Source organism: Melanaphis sacchari, unplaced genomic scaffold (genome assembly GCF_002803265.2).
Source record: "Melanaphis sacchari strain LSU unplaced genomic scaffold, SCAv2.0 Contig113_pilon_pilon, whole genome shotgun sequence".
Lineage (NCBI taxonomy): Eukaryota > Metazoa > Arthropoda > Insecta > Hemiptera > Aphididae > Melanaphis > Melanaphis sacchari.
In genome coordinates, this window is record NW_020270439.1 from 208,972 (window position 1) to 236,115 (window position 27,144).

The 27,144-nt window shown below is 24.6% G+C and overlaps 1 protein-coding gene across 1 annotated transcript; it reads left to right on the forward strand.

The window, feature by feature from the left end:
- The first annotated feature begins 3,766 nt into the window (after nt 1-3,766).
- On the forward strand, nt 3,767-25,184 carry LOC112603917 (leucine-rich repeat-containing protein 23-like). The gene is made up of 7 exons (XM_025352746.1): nt 3,767-3,895; nt 4,008-4,156; nt 4,972-5,152; nt 5,345-5,423; nt 20,869-21,038; nt 21,117-21,253; nt 24,827-25,184. Exons 1-7 carry the CDS (start codon nt 3,767-3,769, stop codon nt 25,074-25,076), a joined length of 1,095 nt encoding a protein of 364 aa, XP_025208531.1. The 3' UTR covers nt 25,077-25,184.
- Nucleotides 25,185-27,144: the final 1,960 nt, after the last annotated feature.

Below are 27,144 nucleotides of genomic sequence, written 5' to 3' on the forward strand. Positions count from 1 at the left end.
AAATGTTTTGTATCAAAAACTTATTTCTAATCAAAAAATTCTTGAATTATTATGATTATGTAAATTTAAAAAAGATACATTGTCCGCTACTATTTGTATTTTTACTGTAGAATTATGTAAGAAATAAACTAGGTTTTATTTGTGAATAAATATTTATCCAAATATAAACCTGATTTCATGTATACAGACTCTCCAAATTCCACTGTTAGAACTTAGCTTAATTTTTCTGTGAATTAAATTGAAGCACTGAGCGACTAAGCGTATAGCCACTTATAGATTATACATAATATACTTGCAAGTTGATGGTTATGTTTACATCTAATGTCAGTTTAACATTAAAACTTGTTTCAAGGAAGTAAAAAAAAAAATAATAATATGTTTATCCTATATCAATCACGATTGTATTTTCTATATAGATATTCACTGCGATTATTGAAATTAAATCCTAAATTGGAATAAATATCAATCGGCTTTTTTATTACCTATTATCATTATTGTCATTTTTATATGTATTTATTAATTTAAAATTATAATGAACGCTTTTAATACGCGTTATGCAATTTTATTATATCTATACGTCTAATACAACGTGTTAATCATGCAGATAACTTGATGTATGATAACATTTCACAAAATAATATTATATCATGTAAACCAAAAACGATAATAATAATAGTGCAATCTAGATTCTTTCGAGTTATTTACCCTCCTATTAGAGAAATTGTTAATTCCAGTGTTTTCAATCGCTCGACAATAAATACATAATATTACTTCATTCCTTTCTCACTCGTTATAATTTGTATTTTTATTTTTATTATGAACCCATACACGATGAAAAATATTATAAGATAACCTGAGTTGAAATTCATAAATAAATTTCCGAATTGAATTCCACCTTTTTTTTCTTAATAAAAATTAAATTTATATTTGTTTAAAACTTAAATTCTAGTGGCAACCAACGAAAATCGGATGTGTACCGCATAAAGTATCAGGAACCAATTCGGGTATAGTCAATAATACTATATAATTATTGTTGTAGGTATAATATTTTTAACAACTTGTTATAATAATATGACGTCTTTTAGAATGTCCTGGAACACTCCTTCAGGTATATACATAATATTATATTGTGTACATGTTTTATTGATACCTATTTTACAATTTCTATTATAAATTATTCATTTGGCTGTGGAATATATAATAATAATAATTTATTTAATAAATACCAACCTACCTCGATTGTGGATATAAAATAGAATTCTCGGTTATGATTGATAAAATCGTTTTAATATTTTTCCATACAATGAAAATCGTCGTAGGTACACGCACGTTTGCTGTACATAGTGATCAGGCCCGGGACAAGTATTTTTCTGGCAAAAACAGCCAAGTCATGTTTGTGGGCCGTGCCATCACATCATCCGTGGTAGCGATAGCGTGCGGCTCTGTTTTCTATGTAAAGACATACTATCTGAAATTAAAATCTTAATTTAAATAAACACAAAATTGTTTCACTCTCGGAAATAATTTTCACGGACCAGTCGTTTCTTCTCGTATTCTCTTCGGTTCATTTTTTTTTTTTTTTTTTTTTAATGTATTAATTCTTCTTTATTTTTATCGTTTTTGCACGATTTTGATTGTCCGAGTGCTATATGATTTACAATTGAAGCGCTTCCAAGTCGTTTGCGTCTAGACAGCAATTTCATGCGAATATCCATTCTTCGCCATCATGTAAAATGTTTTTTACTGCAAATCTAAAATCCAATTATCTCTCACCTTACATACGACGTACATTATTGACATCCATAAAAAAAGGGTTTTTCGATTTTATTTCTTGTAGGTAGTATGAAATAACAATAATGAAATAATCGCGCACCGTCGAGCTTGTCAATATAATATTATCATTTCTATATAGGTATAATACTTCGAGTATGTAATCTTCCTTTATCGTTGTTTAACGTTTATATGCTTGTAATTGCCGCAATATACGTTTTATGTGATGTTTAATATGTCGTGCGTTAATTTGTAAAGTGAAAAATATTACTGTAGTTTAATTTATTAAAATAAAAATTTTCCAAACAAAGTAAAGAAAACTTTAATTATTTATATCAATTGAAAAAAAAATTATAAAACATAAAATTATGTAATGTATTTTGTATGGGTTTATCAAATCGTTTTTGAAGTACATATTATTATTATGTATTGTGAACATACTATATAATATTCACTAGGGTAAATCAGTGTATAAAATTGGTACAGATTTTTTGGTTATAGTTCATCAATATAGTCAAAAATCAAATATAATAATATAATATAAATATTATATTATCGACTAAAATACTAAATGTATCATTTTGTCAATAAAAAAAATATCAGTAAGTGTAAATTATAGCAATACACAAAATCATTTTAGGTACATAAAAATAATATACGTATCCTACCTTTGTATTAGACTATCTACGCATTTTCATATTAAATATTATAATATGCGTAAATTAAAAAAAACTATTTTATGAATGTCATTAATAAAAAATGATTAATCATTGAAATAAATATATTTTTTTACGTGTTATATAATTTATCCATTATTCCGCACACACTTATTTCGTATTAAATAAAGATAGTATATCTGTTTTAAGAATAAAAAAAAAAGATCAAAATTAATAATAATACATATATGATTAGTTAATCATATGAAGTGAATATACATATACATTTAAATGATAAAATTGTGTGACATTTTGTTGGCATTATTTATGTCAAATATATTATGATGTATATTATTTAATTATATTTAAATATTATATTATTAGTATCTTAAAAGAGTTTACATCTTGATCATTGCGAGCGGAGTAAAAGTTTCAATTAAAAAAAAAATCCATAACTAGACGACACGCACTCGTGAACGTGAAGAAGTGCATCTGGCATTAGTAGTTGCAATATGGAAAAACGTCATATTTTTTAGTACACGACACCGTCACGTATCGTGTTTCTGTATACTTTCTTCCTCTAGTAATAAATTTTAAAAATATAACTCCCCGTTTTCGAAATCCTTTCCCCCTGACATTCACTATCCAGGAAAGGGTTGAGCAAGACCAACGACCCACATCCCTTCATCATATTTCGTTTCTATTTCGGTTACTTGTGATGGCGATAAAAAAAAAAAATAAATAAAAAAATAAAAAATACGGTACCTAACCAGACTCACGAAACACATTTTAATTGATTGTGTCGACAAATCTAGTATTTCTTAAAATGTAATTGCTGTTATGGCGTTACGCAGTAACCATGGGATGGAAACATATTTCTTCATAAAACATGGATCGTTTGCCGGTTATGTTATTTACAGAATATAATAGATACACGGTTCATTGCATTATTATATTTGTAGTGTCATTCTTGCAATATTGTTAGAACAACTCACTTTGGAAAAATTGTTTTTCCAGTATCACTTCAATAGTTATACTTATTGTCATAATGAACGATAAAAGTGTAAGTGGAATAAAATCCAAACTTTACCTAAAAAAACCTAACCTACGCGTTGTGTAATTAAACATTACCTACACATCTTCGATATCACTCCAATAGTTTCCAAATCTTATTATTATGATAATATGATTACAGTATGCTCTATATACGCTATACGTATAATTTCGTATAAGATGTGATAATGAATTTAATGGTTTTTCTATAGATCACTACAACTTTACACGAACAAATCGATCGCACCAAATTGAAAAGTGACACCGTTCGTAGCGAATTAGCGGTCATGGACGAAAATGTATATACCAATGCATTAATCAACAATAATTATTATGAGATCGATAACGAAGAAGCATACGTATATCCCGAAGATTGCGAAGAAGAATTTGAATTCTGCAAGAATAAAAAGGCGCAAGTGTGTATCCTTACATATTTAATATAAACAAAAATAATATAATACAATTACACGCACGTTATTATAAAAACAACTGATTATGGTTTAAGGTAAATATCGTTTAATTTTCTAGTATCCACAACGGTCAAAATCTATTTTGGAAGAGGATGCATTTCCCGAAATTTCGTTAACCGCCGCCGAGGCCAGAAAATGTCTGAATCGTATCGGCCAAGTAGGGGCGGGATTAACTTACGCATTTGTTCAAATCGATGTCGACCATAGGTGAGGTGCACTTTGAAATTATTGAGTTAATTAGTTACGAATAAAAATAACCAAGTCATCGAAAGCCAGCGATGAAGATGTTCTACTTTAGTTTGTAATTTAATTTGATTTGCGTAGCAACAATAATTATCACTAATGAGTAGTACACTTATAATATTTACATTTTAAGTACTTATCTATACTATAAATATTTGTAATACCTACGTATCATATTATCACGTGATCGTTTTAATCATTATTATCAATATTAAATCACGTCTGTGCGCCTATTAATGGAATCACAGAGCTTTTTATGCTTTTAGTATTTATTTAAAAAAACTGGAGGCAAGTAACATGAGCAACGATTGACGCATCATCGTACGTATACATATATGTGGAAGCTATATATTATTATATTATAGATTTACACACACACACACACACACATATATATATACGTATTCAATCCATTTGTTTATTTTTTTAATATAAATTATAATTTATTCATTTAAATAATAAATACAGTTTTTGATAAAATAGAACTAATGATTCAATTACTCTAAATTAGTTTAACAAATTCATATAATATACTTAACGTGGTATATTTATGAAGTATGGCGCTGAAAAAAAAATACGAACACGCTTTAATGACACTCTATATAATTATCAGTGTGTACCTGAGCAATGCAAAATAATAATATAATTGGCTTTATCTTTAAAATGAATTATAATATTATGCATTTTACTATGTATAAATTATGTATACATTCGGTGTTACACAATTTTGTGACAACAATAACACTATAATTTAACATATCTTGTTTCAATAATTTTAGAAGTCTCACGAACATTGAGGAAATCACAAATTTTAAATATTTGTCTTTTATAAACGTGTCGCACAATAACTTGGACTTGAACGCTTTGGACGTGCTCAGAGAGTTGGAGTATGTGGTCGTGGTACGGGCCGATCATAACAACGTCGATTCACTTTGTCTGTCTCCAATGCCGTATCTACAGGTATAAAATATAATATAATATTGTACGAAATAATCGACTCCTCCGTGGGAGGATAAAGTGTTATGACATGTATAACACCATTACTGGCACTCCGACATATTCTTATCATTAATAATGTTTTTTTCATTTTTTATCTTAATAAATAACAATAGTGTTGTATAATATTATTTTTATTTTTTTTTTTTTTTACAGGTTTTGACCCTAAACTCTAACAGAGTCTCGTCGCTTTCGGGTCTTAAGCAACCGTCGTTAGAGTGTTTGGAACTGAACGGTAAGTGGGGTGTGATTTTTTTGTCCATTCTATCCACCCTGTGTGATACTTACACGACTGTGTAAAATGTATATGTAATATGTATATATTTTTTTTCATTAATATTATTATACATATTTGTAAAGGGTAATTTATCAAGACACAATCGTCGCCGTCGAATAACAACGGCCAAGTGTCGTGAATATATTTCCCCATTGTCCATGTCCATTATTCTCGGTGGACAATTTATTGGATGCATTCAATTATTGCCCCCGATGTATACTGTATATAAAATAATATATGCTATGTACTTATTTATCAGTTGCTGTAGATTACAAATAACATCGGTTTATGCAATCCTGTATTATAATAATACGACATTTTTATTGCATGCACATAACATATTAATAATTTCATTTCTTTTTTAAACGATTAAAATCGTATAACATGTTATATTTTCGTATATATTTTATTAGATTTTTATTTCTTGATATAAAACAATATTATTGTACCCAAATGCGTACGTAGTACAAATATTACATATATTTTCAGATATTTTTACTTTTACCATAACATATACACATATATATATATATATATATATATATATATATAATTGCCTAGGTTTTATGGGTAAGACCGCAAATACTGTAGTAAAATGACCAAATTTTAGACCTTTATTGATTGATCTTGATAAATTCTAAGACATCATACAAATTCATTTGGTGTCTAACATTGTTCTAATTTTATTTTATTAATAAATATAAATTTATAGATTTCCTTAAATATTGTTTGAATTTAACCTGTTAAAAAAATATAAACATTAAACTATCTATGAAAATAATAATTATAATAATACTCATAAATAAAATTTAAACATAATATTAAAAAACAAAAATATAAAATTATTGTAATATAAAAATATCATTATCATAATTATTATTGCATGCTAATATAATTGCTTGAACTATAACAAAATTAATTTGTTTATTTTAGAATTTACCAAGATAAATAATTGGTTAAAATAATTAGGCAGTTAAATTTAGATATTTACTAATAATATAGTTCTAAGTTTTACTTAGATTTTCTTTGATGGTGTAAAACTAAAACATATTATAATATACACTGTATATACTCGTATTATATTAAACATAAATAAAATATACATTTTTAATTAAATATAGTTATCATAAGATAAAATAGATGTTGTAAGTGCAAATATTAAGTTTTTCTTTCTTTGAATTATTATTAATTATAATAATTTTATACTGTTATTAAACAAATTTATGATTACAAACAATAATATAAAATTTAATAACGATGATACCTATTTCAAATGTATACTTTAAATGAATTTCCTAGCTATCAAAAATAAAACAGTTAGGTATATAATTTTTTTTACGTTTTTTCAAGACTTTTTAAAAATAAAATAGTGTCTTGCAATTTTATTTATTTATTTATTTAAGTAAATATTATTTTTTTTTTTTTTTGGCAAAAGATACAAACCAATATTACAAATCTTTTGCCGTCGGCGAGCGCCGAGGGAGTGATATTTTCTTTCTGGTATACACACTCAGTTCATAAAACCGTTCATCTTTTAAATGTTTATTTTATGCGCAAATATATATTTTTTTAGAACAATATACATTTTACAAGCTTTAAAATTTTTATATATTTTACTTTAGTTTCCTGAAAATATGAAAAATGTACAAAACGTATTAAAATTTAACCATTGTTGAAATAATTTAAACAACGATTAATTATTCAATTGAAAATAAAAAATCTAAAAAATTACAAAAAATATTTATAAAACTAAATAAAATCCAGTTTAATTTCTATTTTAATTTGACGATTAATATATAATATTATATTATAGAACTTTTATTGTTTATAATATGTATGTATTTATCACTTGTATACATAAGCAAATAATATATAATTTCCTAAAATGTGAGTTATTTGGTTTTGAAGACCCTCCTTAAAAATAAATAGAATTTATTGCTTATTTTGTATTGGTACATTTCCTAAGCACAGTTTAGTTTCCGTTATAATTCAATTTTTAAGGTAGATAAAAAAGAGCTTCAAGATATTATTTATTACTTAACATTTTTTAATCGAAAAATATTTATTTATATGTTTTCAAGAGCGATAAAAATAAATTTGAGTTTTTGAGTTTTTAGAAGGTTCGATTTAATTTGACTTAACAGTATTTTATTTCTAATAGTTTATATTTATGATAAAATTCACATTACTATTGAATGTGATAACAATTTTGGTTTTATTGAATTGTAATAGGTTCATATTAAATTTTATCAGGCGATGTATCCAATCATTAATTAATGTTTAAATTATATTTTTTTTATCCCTCATGCAGTATTTTAAAACAGCTTCAATATGATCGAAAATTACTTACTAATTTTTTTTACACGTGTTACATGCACACAAATGCATGGACACATTTTTTAATCATAATTTATTAAATGCTTCTTTCAATTTAAAACTACTTACATATATTTTTAAAAAGATCGCTGAACAGTAACTTGTTGAGATCCATACGCATTGAGCGTACATACTTATTCGTGGTATATTATTATATGCACACGCATATAAGGTAAACGTTTATTACTATTGTGTATGTATAAAGTATATATTATTATTATATTCTAATTCCATATATGTGTATATATATTTATTGTTTAAGTACGAGAGTGATGTATAAGACGTATTCAAATACACATTCATCATAGCATTATATTATAATATGCAGTGAATTATATCAAAAATTTCCCCAGTTCAGATATTATATATACTCTTGTGGTTACGTTTATTATATCCTGCACCTTACGGATTCCATTTAAATGAACGTCATAAAGTATCCTGACATTCGTTTAACACGACGGCAACGGTGGCGGGTCGTTCGTATCTGCGTTAACTATACCTATATACTCAGTATATAATAATAATAATAATAACAATATTATATGTTATTCTATTTTTGGAGGCATTTTCTCTCAGCCTCGATTAACCACAGGATGTATAGTATTAAAACCACAAAAAAATAATGTTAAAAAGAAAAGGGAAAAAATACCACCGGCGCAAGACAGAAACTCCACTTGAACGACGTAAAATACCGGAATAAAATAAAAACCAACTTGTGCGTTTAAATGATTAACACGTGACGCCAATTCTTTTGACCCCACCGGGTCTCCCTTTTGGGAAACGCGCTGCAGCAGTCGAGTTGTATAGAAGACGCATATCGTCATCATTCCGCTGCAGCACGCACTGACAGGCAGCTGTCGGGTTATTTCGTCGTGTTTACGACGTGTAAAAAGTCGAAGGTCTTTCAAGAGTAAAAAAAAATTTAAACAAGACATAATATAGAGCTAGCAGATCTACCGCTACAATTGAACTAATGACTAACATGTTTTATTTTTTTTTATATTCGACTAATATACATATATTATACTTCTTTTCCGAGATTTGCAACGAAATTTAACCTATACAAAAATAACCTAACCTATATTATATGTACATAATATATATTTATATAAGTACATATAATAATATACTTCTACTAATGCCAATTTATGCACAACAAATGTACAACGTATTTCAAGTTAAATGTACCTTGGTATGAGCTTAAATTCTTATTTTTTTTCTAAAAAAGTCCGAATCTCGACTGTTTACATTTTGTATTAATATATTTTATATTTTAATAATACGTTTCTTAACTTCAGCATATATCATTACCAAACAGGATTTTTTAAAGAAATGCTTGATTATGTAACAGAATTAAAACTAAAATTTTAATTTTCAATGTATTAATTGTTCGACTAATCCTAAAATAACTTTTAGTATAAATTAGATATTTTTTTAAATTAAATGAATGATTGGCGATTACTAATAATTAAAGAATTCGGAAAAGATATTGGATAATAAAATAACTCTTCGTTACTAAGTAGGCTTTATATATTTTATATTTTTCTTACTGTTAAATATTTTGATGATGGTATGTTTTTTTAATAGATAAAATTCACAAATAAAACGTTTATAAAATAATTTAAAGTTTAATATTATTATTGTATTATTGTTATTTACAAAAATATTAAATAATAATTTAAAGCTTATTTTTTAATGTAAAAATAAAATTATATATTAATAGATTTTTTGTGTTTAGTGTAATAAATAATTTGTAAAAGACTATTTTAAATTAAAAGATAAAAGAATCTTTTTTCCAAAAATAATGATTGCCAAAAAAATAACAATAATATGTTAATTTTGTTTTCTATAGCAAATGTGTATACCTACCTATACATTTAGCTTTTAGTACTTTTTTATTTTTTAAAAATTTAAATGAGGAACGCACGTCATTATAATATTATATTAACCGACGCGCGTGAAATACATTCACCATTATAAATAACAGACCTAAACACAGTTTTGCCATTGACTTGACCGACCCAAATATTCTGTTTAAAAATATAATTATAGGTACATATTATTATACCCCCCTTAAATATATTCAACTGAACTGTTCGAACTATTCCGGATACGTCGTAAGCTTTAATAATAATATTAACTAAATAACTAAATGTTGTATTATTATAATACTGATGACGGCAATAATATACGTACACATCACATTTTTATAAAACATTTTTTTAATGATTTATACTATTCATCACTTTACATATATGGGTAAGTATATTAGTATATAATATATACCTACCTAAAAAACATAATTACTAAAAATGACATTATACTAAACTGCATATCGAGTATATTTCAAAGTATTTCAACGGTTATGCTAACACTCGTATTATATAACTATAGAACAGGTAATACATTATACATAAAAGTTACTTAATGACGATAAGCCATACAATATACATATTACAACATATTATTACGCGTACCGCGCACACATACAATGCACACATCGTACATATTATTATATAGGTATAGTCGTATAGAATATACACATTTTTACAACACTCAGTTCTAGGGGTGAACACAACATTTATCTCCCGCGGGGAATGCTTACTAGAATTAATGTTTTTGAATACTTTCAAAAGGCGTCAGGTTCATTTTTCTTTTAAAACGTCAGAATTTTTCTACGGTGTTTTTTATTATTATTCATCTATACATATTATTATTTTTTATGATTATTATTTGCCTTGTGCAAGTCTCCGAAGGGGTTAAGCTTCCTGCAATATCATTTATCAAATATATATATATATATATATTTTGGGGGGGTCGGTTCTTCGACATTTCTTTCATTTATTTATTTTTGTTGTAGTTTTTTTTTTTTTTTTGTATAATATAATAAAACACTTCTCGATAACGATTACCTTTATACAATATGTACGCTCGTCGTATTTTTTTTTTTTATTTCTATACGATTATTGTCTAATATTTTGAGCTTGTTCACGTAGACTTTTATACCTACCTACCTAAATATGAACAAATTCAGACCGTTAACTGTTGGTCGAAGTACGTAATATATAAATATATATATTGTATAAATGGGTTATAACGATGACGAACAATAATGATTCGCCCTTTTTGGTGTATTTGCAGTTTCGAGTACGTGTTTATTGGGATCCGGGATTTACTCCACCCCATCCTCTAAATCATCCCTTACACAACCTTTGAACCTCGTGTTTCAATATAGATTTCACAACGTTGGCAATACAATACCTATACATAAAAGGTCAAATTTTTGTTTGTTCTTTCGTTTGAATAGGTATATAGAAGCTTTGCTATTTATATTCTCCAATCTCAAATGCTCGTTGCTCACGTTCATACTGATACAGTTAGTTTGTTCGTTTTATTGACTTTTATCTGAAATTTCTTAAACCGTAACTTTTACAATTTTTAATTGAATATAGCATACGAAACTACACAAGTACAAACAAGCGGCCGTAACTGGCAACTGAATAAAATCATGACGCCGTTTCGTTCCAAACTATGCGTTGAATGAAGAATATAAAAATATTATTGATTTATTGATAAACTACAATTTATTATAATATTATACAAACATATATATTATTTGAAATGTCGGGAGGTCACCTTTGCCTTATAACAAAAGATGGTATTATTTTAAAAAATAAAAATTTAAGAATAAACAAACCTTAACTAATGAATCAGGAAATTTAAGGTAACTAGAAAAAGATTACAAAAGTCAGCACTCCTGCTGTAATTTAATATTTATTATTCTCAGGATTTTAAACATAACATAAACTAGCTTTAAATTTTTGAATAGTGAAAAAAACACAATTTAATGCATTAATAATTTTTGAAATATAATGATACGAGTATAATACATTTATGTGTGATATTGTGATATAGTCACTGTATAAATAAATGTACTATTAGAAATCTTAAAGTAAATTAAATTATCATAAATAAAAGGAATTTTTATGCATAGATTTCAAGGATATACAAATATTTTATATTTTCTTTTTTTTAGAAAATATTTTATTACGAAAATTAGTATTTAACATTTCTAATGTATTTTATTTTTATAATTCTTGAACAGTTTTACTAAATAAATTTGAGTGCTTGTATATTATTTTTAATTATACATTTTTATCAATTTAAAATACTTTTATAAAGGTCATTTTTAAATTTAAATTATTTGAGGTTAACTGTATAGTGAATAAATAATTTGTTGTAAGAATAATTAGTATCAATAAAAGTATAAGGTAATCACAATGATTTTTATTTTTTAACGATAAAAATGTTATGTAAATTCGTGACTTTTCCGGTCAACTTTAAATTGTTCAGACTGAATAAATACATTTCTGAGTACGTAAGTCCGTTTTATGTACATATTTTAAACGGCAAAAGTGATTAATATTTAGTCAAGAAAACCCCTTTATAATTCAACGAACTACGATTAGGCATGCTGGGATTCCGTTGCGATTAAATTTTCGTAGATAGGTCGTACATATAATAGTCCTTCGTTTATAATCAATCACTTGCAGGACCGAAGTTTTGGGAACGTCTTACCTCTTAAAAAAATAAGAGCACCTGGCGTCATGAACCCGTTTTTCCTCGAATATAAAGATCCACACTATACATATATATATATATATATATATACACATACACAATACCATCAATCATCAATAATCGTCACCGCGAACGGCTTCTACGGAGTACTGTTTTTGTAATAATGCAGCTATATAGTTTACTTAAATTCTCTCATAAATTCGCGCTACTCGTCTATATACATAATATAATCTCTCAAATTATCTCTCTCTCTCTCTCTCGTTGCTCCACCGTGTAGGTAACTACAAATTATTATCTGTTTGACTGGAAATATCGACGACCCGCGAGAGGGACAACCCATTCATTCGGTATAGGTATTATATAACACTGGGACAGTCGTACATTAACCGTTTACATAGGTAACAATAATAATACTTACTAATGATGTAAATAATAATGTATAATGTGCAAATGGCATGCATTTAAACCATTGACGAGTATTTTATAGGTACTGTATTTTATGTAGGCATATGTATACAAAAGCATTTCAACAATAAACTGGATGCGTACGTGAGCGTGTTTCACACATTATAGGTTTGTGGGATCTAAAATAATAATGATAAAATATTATTAATATTATATTATATTATGTAAAGCGTGACGGACGTGTTTTTCATTAATTATCATTATGGCCCGGTGCGTAATATGTGATATATTATATTATTCATAATAATGAATCCGATCCGATCCGGGTCAGTCCCGCGGAAACGATCGGTTATCGATTAATTAAAATAATATTATATTTGGCCGGTTGCACGCGTATAGACGCGATAGGGCCAAACGGAATTCTTCGTCCAGGTGTAGAGTAATAATATATATTATATAAATATAAAACATATATCTATACAGTCATGATAGCCGGTATATATACTCGCGGCGAGCATTATTCGCAGTGTGTATCTGACGGCCGACGTCATTATAATAATATCGCGCTCGATGGTTAAGAAATTTCCGTTTCACCCCTTCACCAACAGAAAACGGCCGCAATATTAATAATAGTACAATAATATATTATATTACACAATGGATAGGTACGCGCGTATTCGAATCCTCCTGCGACATTAAACAATTCAATGGATGCCGGCAAAAACTACGATGGTTTTATTTTTTTATTTTATTAGTTTTCAACAAACATGTTAACCTATTATGTACAGGATGAAGCTGTTTTGCCACACATATCGTAAGATCGGTTTGGGGTACATGTTTGCACAGTATTAGTACATTTGAACAATATAAATAAACATATAAAAAATATTACGTTTACTTGTTTACACATACATTATGCGTATGGTTACGCAACCTATAAAATATTATAATTTACACTTTTGATAAATATGAAACAGATAAATTTATACAAATATTTTGCTTAGGATTGTGAAATCAAAAAAAAAAAAAAATATGGATATCGTAAAAAAAAAAAATTAGATTATTTTGCAAAAAGTACAGTGTCATAATATTTATTATATAAAATCATTTTTTTTTTTTAAAGAACAATTTTATCGTGATAATGATTAATGAGTATATTGTGTGTTAAAAAAATACTCCATGTAAATTTAAGAATAAACTAAATTTTCTAATACTTACACATATCTTACATCACATGGTTTACACATCACAAATTTGCATACATTTATTAAGTTTTCGACTCTAAAAGATTATTTTATAAAACTTACACGTTTATTTTATGATCACCAACTTATTATATTCATTATTTCCGATTTCATTATGTATATTAATTTTTTATTAGATATAATTTAGGTACGTACACTAAATTATATTATGATTATCTCATATTATTTAAATTATAATAATTTATCGGAATAAATAAAGTATACTAAACTGATATAGAAACGAGTTTTCTTAAGATGTTAGTCACGGAACGTTATTATATCGTATATTGGTCTATTAAAAGGATACTCACCTATTTTTTCTTAAAATTTTATAATCACCCTGATATAAATGTAATTAAATATTTATTTTACAATAATTATATTAATATTACGATCGATATCAACTACATTAGAATATCAATGTACATTGAAAAACTAAAAATAATAATAATAAAACTAAGGAAGGTTTGAATATCATAATTTTTTCGTTTATCAAATTAAAACTATAACGCTGAGATACCGAATCATGTTAATCATAAAATACAAAACTTATAAAGGTACAAGCTGATATTATCAATTAGATCAAATCTTTTACAACATACAATAAGCCTATAGTATATATTTTATATTATGATAATAAATAGTTATTTAGATGATTAATTAAAATTTACTTCTCCCATTTTATGAAAATTATACGCGAGCGTACGTATGCAAAACACCTAAATTAATCGAGTTTTAATGAAAATAAATAGAACAATTCAACAAAAACGAAATTTAATGAAATGTTAAAAAAATGATTATATAAAAACTGAATTTGGTGAGATTGAAAGTGAGTTTCTTTTACATTATATTACAGATATGATATTTGTAGACGAAATGAAATGATTTTTTTAGTATAACCTATGCCTATCAAGCTATGTTTAAATTAACTTGATAAAAGTATAATTGTTTTTTACCATTACATTATAGTGTATATTTTATACCGTAAACGATGTCATAAAATATAATTATCGTCCAAACATTCTGCTAAGAAAATATGTCAAATACATTAATATGCACAAACTGTTACAATAATGCAAACGTAAAGTAAAAATGATTATGAAAATCAAAAAAAAAATGTGAATGTGAACGTTGTGTAATTTTATAAAAAGTAAAACGTCATCATCATATGTACAAATATTCTTCGATAGGACAATATTTGAATGATTTTATTACAATAATAAATCGTTATCTGTCAACCCTTCCGAGAAAACGTAAAACAAATTAGATAATATGATGCACGCACATAGACGATACGGATAATAAATCGTTTTAGCCAAATGTTTACAAATATATTCATACAAATTGACTAGCTATATAGTTATAGTGTAATAGTGTAAAAAGTTACTAAATATTAAATAGTCTATAGGTTTATGTACGTTATAAAAAAAAAAAAAAACACTACAATATAATAGAATAATAAATTTGGAATTTCATGACATTCGACCGTTTTTCATTCACATCTATAATAGTAGTTATATTATTAAAACACATACCTATTCTCATTAGTCAAACAAGTCTAAATGCGTTTTATAAGACTTTTGTTTTTGAAGAATAATGTTTTTGTTTTCACAACCTATTTTAGTAATTGAGGTATGATAACGATAATTACATTTTATTAGTTATTAATTTACTTAACATCCCGGGAGAATTAATTTGTATTATTATATTTTGGATAAGCTTTATTTCATAATAGTTAATTAAATAAAAAATTAATAGATTTCCTAAAATTTTACGATTGTATAGTTCATAGTGTTCATACATAAAGTCATAATAATACTGAAAGGGGCAAATATATTATAAAGCAAAGGATGCTGTAGTATCTCAGCATACCAACCAGTTCGCACCAGACTAGGTGGGTGACAATTATATATCCTAATTTCATTGTTTATTAGAATGAACAACATCAGCTTCATATTGACGTAGATCCTCTTATTTTAATTAATATATATCTATCTATTAAACATAATTTTATTATTTTATATAGTAGAGGCCAGAAGCTACCATATGGTATGATAATTATTAGTTTCTAGTGTTATAACTATACAGTTCTCATTTTTTAACTCAATATTTCCTCTTATTTCCTGCTGAGAATATTATTATTATTATAATAAAAAGTGCAAAATATTATATCTATAAATATACTATTCTAAATTATTTTTAAAGATGACGAATTCAATAACCATATGGTGGAGTACTAAAGTCGTGAACCATTTATAGATAAGTAGTATATATCATCAAAAAATTATTCATAAACATTTTATTAATCTTTTACAGCATAAGGCAAGTTTTTAGCAAATATTAATTTAGCATATCTACACTTATTTTTTCTAAATCTACAAAAAAATTAATATTATTTTTACCTGAAATTATTCCATAATCATACATTATCACTATTTTACTGTAATAATTCTTCTTACAACATTATAGTATTTTCAATTATTGTTAATGTTATTCAAAAAGAAAAAACATAATTGGAAAATGTCATAGTGTTATAAATATTATTTCATCTAATTTTTTTTTAAGCTTAACATTTTTACTACCACGTAAAATTTATTATTTATTTAGTTATTATTATTAACACATCAACTTTATTCTTTATTTAATATATTTTTTTTACTTACAAACCCCTACAGTTTTAATTAATTTATCCTCATGAAAATCGCTATAATCGTGTCATTGATCATCGACGGGTACATAGTTTCTAATTGTATTTTTTTGTAATTTGTTGATGCCTAACCTAATCTTTAATATTTGATTAGTTGTATTGTGTTGATGAAAAAACTAAATAATTATCAAAGTTAAAATTTTATACTTGACAATTTAATTATCTTTAGACTTATAATAATTACCATTTCGAGTTTATATTTGTTCTACAAGATATTATATTATGACATATATTAACTTAGTGTTTTAGTTATTTATGATTTTATTTAAATAGTAGATATAAAAATGTAATTAAAATAACAGTCAATTACTTTTGGCTATTCAATTTAAGTCTTTGTACTGCTTGGAAAGTATTCAATTATTAGCAGTATCAGCAATAACCTGAATATTATATTATATTTTATGTTAAAATATATAAATAAATATAGTTGTAACAGATCCTTACTATAATAAATTTAAATGCTTATTGTGTTCGTTAATATTTTAATATTAAAAATGTTGTACAATCACTTAATATTTACATAATTATATTGTATAATGTTATACATACAACGCTATCTATCAGTTGCAGTATGTGAACATATTAACTAAAAACCGATGGTTACCACATATTGTAATGTATGTACTATGTAGTAGGTATATGTAATTATTTATTTTTTACAATATTACATATTATGCTATTTCGATTCCATTTTTATTTAAGACGACTAATATGATTATAAAAGAATTACAGTTTAAAGGACAAAACGACTTATGAATATATGTATAATTTATTATGAATGAAACTTTACTTTTTCAAATTTATTTTAAAATGTTCATGATAATATAGGATCAATATAACTTGAAGATAAATGATAATTATTTTAATTTTATTTAAAATATAAATTTATAATTAGTAAAAATAAATGTACAGCAAGCAAATAAGTTTATAAGATGAGAAAGGCATGGAAGACTGAAAGTAGGGAAGCGATCCAGTAATAGGGCCCTTAATAACAATATATTTAGGACAATATTCTTGTGGTAAAATTTCTTATATTTTACGTGACGATTTGTTTGTCAAGTATTATAGCCTATATCCTGTAGTTATCTTACAGGCTATACGTAAATCTTGTTGAAAACGGGAAAATCTTTTGACAGGTGTCCGAATTTGTGAAAATCGAATGTACTCGTTTAAGTTTTATAAGGAAAATATAAAAAATTAAACTATCGCAAAGGTCGATAGAAAGATTTATCGATTTTTTAGCGGCTTCTCTTCTGTACTTAATTTAAAAAATAACAATATATCAAAATTTTACATTTATACATACTAAATGTCTAAATAGTTCATAAAATATTGTTTAGTACATTGTTATTGTTGATTGTAGTTGGTATATTGGTGTATAGTGTAATTACTTAAATAATATACTTTATTTAATATTTTTTAAATTTTCGTAAGGTATTAAATAAATATTTTAATAAATTGTGTTATATAAAAACACTCAAATATTTTTCATGTTTCACAAAAGAAAAAAATATAAGTAGTATTAAAAAAAAAAATCATAATTATTACTAATTAAAAGAAAATTCAATTTTTTTTTTTTTAACGTTTTATAGTTTATTTGCGAACCATAATTATATTTATTTTAACATTTTTACTATAGAATATTTTGAAAAAAATTATTTTATGTTATTGTTATGTATTTATATTAACCTAAACGTGTCCTCCGATACTTTTAATATGATATGTATTTTGATTAAACTCATGACAAAAATATGTTTATTATTGAAAAATTTGCTTAAAATTTTTTTAAAGGAATCTTGCCTAACTTAATTTAAGAACTAGGAGTTAGTCTCAATATGTATAACTTCAAGTATTTCAGGGGTTAACCTAATTTAATGGTTAACTATTTTAACTATTATATATTAGTAAGATCTTAAGATTTAAAAATTAACTTACACTCCAATTAATTTATTGATACAATTTTATTCAAAACAGTCAATTAATTTTTAAATCAAATAAAGAAAAATTAATTTTTATACTAATAAATTTTATCCTTTATAAGATCTATGTTATAAATAGCCTAGCAATATATTTTTCTCAAGAATTAAAAATGTAGAGAGAGGGTGTTCTAAACCTAAAATATTTTATTTTAATTTAACAAAATACACACAATTATATTTAAGATGGTGGTACTTAAAAGACCGAATAAAGTTCTTTAAAAAAGTGTTTTAATTTATTATTATATATAATAAGATAATAAATATTATTTTTTATATCTATTATTGCTAAAAAAACTATTAAAACAACTTTTAACTTTTTTCTTCAATTTATAAAATAAATAAAAATAGTTAGGACCGGAATCTTGCCATCTGGTTTTGACCGATTATTTACTTTATTTTAAAAATTTCAACAAAAAAGCTTTTTAGATGATTTCAGAAATAGTGAAACTTAGTCAATTTTTATATTTTTTAATTTAAAAATTTAAAAACCAATATTAATTTTTTTAATAATTAATATCAGAAAACATAAATAAATACACTAAATTAAAATTACCAACACTGTATAGAGTTGAAAATATTAAAAAAATAAAGTTTGTATTCTATACTATCTATTTAATGTTTTGTAATAAAAATAATAATAATAAGAATAGTCTAATGAATGTATACTAAAATTAACTATATTTTTTACAAGTACATAGATATCAGTTTTATAATTTTTTTAAATAAATTCCATCAACCATTATAAAAACATTAACACTTTAAAAATAATAAAAACTTTAAGATGTTTATTTTTGATACAAATAAGTTCAATAATTCTATATACCAATATTTTGGTTGAAATAATGAATTAAATATATTTAAATATATATTTCTACTACCTATACATTTTAATTTAAAGGATTTGTATATCATTAAAGTCATTTTATCAAAGTTGAAGTTGATGAGTATTAAAATTGAACCTATATAAAATAGCTGTATATTATAATGGATATGTGTACTATGCTATAATTAAGAAAAAAATATTAAAGTTGATATGGTCAGCTTCATTGGATTTTGATCGATGTTTTAACGAATTAGTCATTTTTCTTTATAACTAACTACAAAAAAGTTTCTATTTTTTTTAGGGAAATATTTTATTTAAACCATTATTGATTTTTTTTTTCAAATTTTGTGATATAAAATTGATATAAAATGTAGTCTATATCGGATGACGTCTATCCATTAAACAAATATATTTTTAAAGAAAAAACAATAATAATATATATAGCATCATTTAAAAACAAAATATAAATTACTTTGTCTACACGATCGTACCAATGATTGTAAACAGAATTCTTAAAATATATTTTATGCTGATATCATTTTACTGTGTGTCAACATTTATTATTATAGTTTAAATTACATAAAATCATTGGTGTATTCCACAATGTTTAATCGTTTTAATCAATTATTAAAAATTTGTAATTAATAAAAAAAAAAAAAAATACAGCATCAGTAATTTGTAAATTATTTAACTATTGATGCTACCATAATGGTAACTACAAACAAAATAAAACAAAATCTCAGGAGCATAAAAATAGTTAAATAATATTAAACATTTTTTTCTATACTTAATTTTTATTAATATTTTTCTATGTTAAGTGAAATATGTAATTTTGTAGATAATTAATTATAAATGTACTTTATGATAACTTTTTTGGAAATACTGTTCTAAAAATTAAAAACCATAAAACAGTATAATAAACGCAAAACTCCACTATCCACTGTTAGAACATCTAGTAAAAACATTGTACATTTGACCGTTTCTAAAAAGTTACGATACTTTTTTGAAAATTAATTAAAAACTACAAACTTGGTTTTTAATCTTATTAAGTAATTACAATTATGGAATACACGTATACAATCAGCATGATTTTTATACTTTTACGCAATGATTTCGAATAATATATTATTCTACTCACATTTTTAAAAATATAAAATAAAGTAGTAGGTAAACTATATTATGATACGTATTTGTCAATAACGTGATAGGAAGTTTTATTACAAATGTCATTGTTATGTTTTATATTCTGTTACTATCATAGTAGGAAGCTTACGTTTCAATATTTCAGACAACAAAATTTCATATTTGATCCAAGTGCCGAGCCAAAACTATAATAAAAACTATTGTAATAAAGAAATTGCTTGCCCAAATCTATCCACTTTGGCCTTGTCCAGAAATGCTTTGGATACAGTCGAAGAATTTTTGGTTTTATCCAATAAATTACGTATATTGTATTTGGTAATTTGATTGAAAACTTATATCATATTGGTATGCATTAATATATAAAGCATGTTTTTCTTGTAATAATGTCTTTAGAGCTATAACAAGATTGGCAAGCTAAACGGATTAGGTGATTTACAAAATTTATCTCGTTTACACTTGCGAGGTAATCAGATAACAAACTTAGATGGTTTTACTGATAATTTAAAATATTTGTCGTACTTAAACTTGAGGTAAGATTATATTATATACTCACATGTGGAATAGTTTAAGCTAACATTAAATATGTTAAAAACTATATAATATGTAAATGTATAAATGGGCCCAGCCCGTAAAATAAATAAACATGTTCACATGAGAAAAAAAAATAAAAATATTATTTAAAAAAAAAAGTAATTATAAATTACGTAAACACAATTATTATTTTTATTTTTACTAAATACTAATTCAATTAAAAAAATTGTTTAAATACATTAAATTATACCTATATTTAAATAAATACATGTATTTAAATATATCAAATTTAAAAATATATATTTTATATTAAACGTTTCATAGTATTATTGATATCAGTCATTCATTTAACGTTTAAAATAAAATTCTAAACAGTTTGAATCTTTTGAGCAGCAATATATCACATTTGCTAACGCCTACAGCAATAAATTGGGTGCTTTTAATCAAATTATATGTACAACACATAAATATATATAGAATATTAGAACGCATCTTGATTAGATAAAGGAATGTAATAGGATAAAAAGTGTTTAATTGTATTGTTTCTTGTTCGTTCAATTTAAAAATAAACTCCAGTTTATTTTAAAATAAAAATTCAATTTAAATCATTGAAATGCAATTACTGCGATTGGTAAAAATAACAAATTCGTTGTAAAAAAAAAATAAGAAAAAAAAATAAATAACGTAGAAAACCGTTAACTTTTTTAACGAGGAAAGATTTTTATTAGTTCTTCATCATCAGTTTTCAGGTGTCTCCCGATATTATTTATTTAAAGGTTATATAAAATAATCAAATTGTTTTACATTCAATATCTATATTTTCTTTGGCTTGAATTAAAGTGGTAAAGATTGGGCCATTTTTGAAATATATATAAATCTGTGTAAGAAAATCTATAGGTATTAGGTAGTGTAATAAAAAAAATTAATGACTTATACTAACTTTTCAAATGAAATGTATTTTGTTAATGTTCCTAGAATATAGTTTATAAACTTATTATATATACTTGATTATACTTATTATACTTAATTAGAAACTATTAAATTATTTATTTTAAAAAACTTTATAAGACGTGTTCTAAAAACAAAATCATTTTCACTCACTAAATACATAATATAAATATACTTATTTTACAAAGATAAATATTTTTTTTATCTATGTGCCGTATACCTACATGTTTTATAGAAAAAAAGAATATATACGAATGGTTTCTGATAGTAAATTAGATTTAATCGGTATTATTGAAAGGTCAAATAAAAATTGTTAGAACATCTAAAAATAATCAGGGAAAAAACAAAATAAAAATTAAAGAACTTTGGCGTAAAAATAGTTTTTAACAAAATAAATAATGTTTTTTTTTTTTTTTTTTGTTGCACATTAAAAAAAAAAGATTGGCAAATGGGTATCACTGTGCTTATAGTAGGTAACGAGTGTTACGAGTGAGTCACTATAATAGATGTGTTAAACTTGAAATCAATGGTATATCATTGTATACGAAAAACGATTCTGAGTGGAGACGGTCTTTTTTTCTACTACTTTTCTTGTATACATAAAAAAAAAAAAATAGGTAATTGGGTACCACTCTGCTGTACGGTAAATGTCGAGTAGGTCACAGTGATGGATGTGTTAACTTTGATCATTGTATACAAATAACGATTCTGACTATAGAGACGGTCTATCAGCTTATATCATTAAGTACATTCTGTATTATGTTTTCTGATATTGCTTATTACGTAAATTTGAAAGATATCATTGTGTATAAAATATAATAATACACGTAAATGTCTCATGTCTTCACGAATAATATTTTTGAACTATAACAAATTAAGTGAAAATCGTTATTCATAGCTTAAATATATTATTTCATCCAAATATGAACCTAAAATGTTTACAAAATAAAATTATATTTATATATTTTTTAAATTTAAATTTTAACTACTTAAGAGAAACTTTTTATTAACATTTCCAAGCCTTATCAATAAAAAATGTTTATTTTTTACGTTTTTAACTGCAAAACGATATGAACATTTTCGTGATTTTGACAAATGTTATTAAATGTTTAAAAAATACATTATTTTTATATATTTTAAACATTTTTAAATAACTACAAGAACAACTTATGTGGGATTAAAAAAAAAAGAAGTATTACTGGCCAATTTATATAATTTTTATTATAGATAGGAGGGGAGAAAAATGTTGTGGGGTTGTCAAAAATAATGTGAATGCTCGTGATAACGTCATATTTTACAATTGCAAAAAAAAGATGATTTTTATTTTCAAAGTACCTAACCTTAGCCGTTTTAATTTTTCAAGCATGATACAGTTTATGTTTTTCGTTATTTTTCAGGGGAAGAATTGTTGTGAGTTTTTAAAAACTAAATTGACATGTCTTTAATATGGCCTTACAAAATGTTCGTAAAAATTAATTTTTTTTAGAAAAGTAATAACAAAACGTATAACCTATTGGCCACTTTATGTAATGCAAAATCAATACATTCATTGCTCTACTTAAAATTTATAATAAAACTGTTGAGATATGAATACTTCATCAAAAGTTTATATAACATAAACCGTAAAGACATTACATAATTTTTTCAAATGTTTTGGTTCTGTTTATGCTATTTAATGTTCTTTGAAAGGTTTTTCTTTTCATTTTTTTTTTTTTAAATTTAGTAACACTTTTAATTTTTGACAATAAAATTTGTACAATTATGATAAAATATTTTTCATTAACGATTCTTGATTTAAAGAATTTTTAAAACACAATCAAGTCGATTTTTTTTTTTTTAAGTGTTTAAACTTGAAATTATAAAAATTATAAACATTTTAAAATTTATTTTTAGTTGAAAATTAATCAAATGATTAGTTTAAACACGTGTTTTAAAAATAAAATACAACAATTTTCATAAATCTATTTCTTAATGAAACTCAAAATTTTTTTAAATTTATTCGTGCAGTTTTTTTTATAAACATTTTAATTTTTAATTTTTGACTAATTTTGATAAAAAAAAAACTATTTTTGTTATTTATTTTTTTTTTTTTGGAAATAAAAAAGTGAACTTTTCATTAATTACTATATTATTTTCATTAAAAGAATTTATCAATCTTTAGAGTTCTTTAATTAAGTTTTATAAATCTTTAGAAACAAAAAAAAAAAAAAAACAATGATGTATGATATAAGTATAATATATTCAACTGTTATAATAATACTTTATAATATAACAAACACTATGTTTTCAATAAACATTAATTTACCTACCATATATTCACTAGGTAGTAAAATAAATTACTATAATAGCAATACAAATATATAATCAATTGTACTTGGTAAAATAGACTGACAGATTGTTTCCACATAAAACGATTTTTTGTATGTAATGATTTATCATTGAAATCATTGAATTAATATTTAACTCATTTATTTTCATAATTTAATAAATTATATAGAATATTTGCTTACTAATTACTACAACACGACGGTTACCTACTTTCCAAATTTTTTAATCTTTACTTTTTTTGTCCAGTATATCTTTCTATGAATTATGATTATAGATATTACAATTTTTAATTTTAGGGAGAACCACTTAAGTGACGTAGAAGAGCTTAAAAAATTGGCGTGTTTGAAATCATTAAAAACGTTGGTGGTATTGGATAACAATTTCAGCAAAGTTTCAATCAGATCGAAGATTCTGAAGTTGTTACCATGGCTGGATAGAGTTGATAAGGGGACGGTTAGCAAATCTGAGCGTGAATTGGAAAAATCCGATCAAAAACTACTCAGGTACGAAGAAAATGAAGACCAAGAAGAAGAGGAGGTGAAATAAGAGAAGTAAAAAAAAGAACAGTTATATTAATTCGTGACATTATTGCAATGAAAGAAATTTTAGATAATTTATTATTTTTGCAATTTTGTATTTTAATATGATTTTTGATTTTACGGGAACGTTAAAAGCTTAAAAAGCCAATAAACCAAATAAATTTACATAGAATATAGTATATAATATACCTATATACCTTGCAATATACATAATACATATATATACCTATATTACACGGTAATTATTTTATACCAAAACTAGAATGCCCTAGTTAGGCTAGAAAGTCGGTGATTGTCAACAGAGGTTTCGACTAATTGGACCCTAGGGGTCATGGTGTCGTGATATTTAAAAAACATGTTTATACGAATTATATTTAAAACCGAAAAAAAAATAAAATCTTAATTTTCTTTCTCTATTGAATAAAAATTAAACAATAATTTTTAAAACTATTGAAAATATGTATTAATAACCACATAGATAATTACGTAGAACGAAATATGTTACTGTTTTATTTATAAGTTAAAAAGATACATTATACATAATAACGCATAAACTGGATGATTCTTTTTATAGAATAATATTTATTATTTTAAAAACTATTAATCTTTTTGAAAATATTTTCGTTATAAAACTTATATTTTTTAGTCGAAATAAAACAACATTTTTTTTAAAAATAAAATTTTAAATATTTTTCATAGTTATAATTTTTAAAGTTTCTTACTTTTTTAAATAATAGCAAATGTTTTCATTTTTTTATTGTAAAGCAGAATATTATTTTGAATATTCCAATACATAAAAATCGAAATTTGAACGAGTAGTTTATGAGTTATAAATATTTAAATTTTATGTGATCGGAGCGGATTGATATGAGGATATACCCAGCAAAATGTTGTTTACTAATTTGATCATTTAAACATAAAATACAGTTATAAACTCATAAGCTACTCGTTAAAATAATTGTATTCAGATCGTATCAAGCCCTTACATCTAATAAGTCCTCTTCGAAATATATAGTTTAGTTTATAACAGAAATATTGAGTGTGTAATGCCATTATAGAATCATCCTGTAAAGAGCAATTGCGTATACATTGAATCGATCTAACGAAACTTTTAGTTTGTTTTTCACAACAATAAAACTAAATTACGCATACATACTTCATTTCTTATTTAAATTTTTTTTTTAAAGTAATTAATTTTATCACTTTAACTCGTGTGTAACTCGTTTATTAGTGTCATATTGAATTTATGGTTTAATTTTATTATCTATTATTGATGTTTTTACATTTTTTTTTAGTAATTACAACTAAACTTTATTGAAAACATTAGCAAACGTTACTAATGCGTAAGTCCAAAATCGTTAATTATGCGTTACTACAAATAATAAAATAATGAAGGTCACTTCAAAAATGTACAGAAAAAAAAATTTAATTTTTTGTTATTGTTATAAACTTAAATTTTTTTTTAAATTATTAATAAAAAAAATATATTAACCAAAATAATATTTTTAGTTAAAATTATTAATAATTTTATTGTATTTTCCACTAATAACTGTGGTTTGAGTATTTACAGATTGTCTTAGAAAAAAATCTGCATTTCTATCGAGGTTGCATAATAAAAATATTACTATTTATGTTATTTCATATAAATCGAAGATCCTTCGCTTGTGTTACCATGTTATAATATTAAATACAGTATCTATGATGTTCTGTTTTTTATGTTTGTCTATACATTGTTGTAGTTGAGCATGTGTTCCACTTGCGTCTGTCGCAGTGACAATACGTACATTGCGACAGCCCGGCCCATTTGGAAATATTGAAAAAATTTTGCACTAATATTTAGCACGTATTTAGCATGAATTTGCATGGCTAAAATTAGAATTTGCATGATATTAGATTAATGGCTAAACCCAAATATTGATGAGCCGGGCTGGCGCAACGTTACGCCAGCCCGGCCCAATAGCAAACATTTAATTATCGAATATACAGATAAACCAATATTTAGCACGCCATTAGCATGAATTCGCACGACTGTCGCCAGAATTCGCACGACATTTTTTTAATGCTAAAAAAACGTT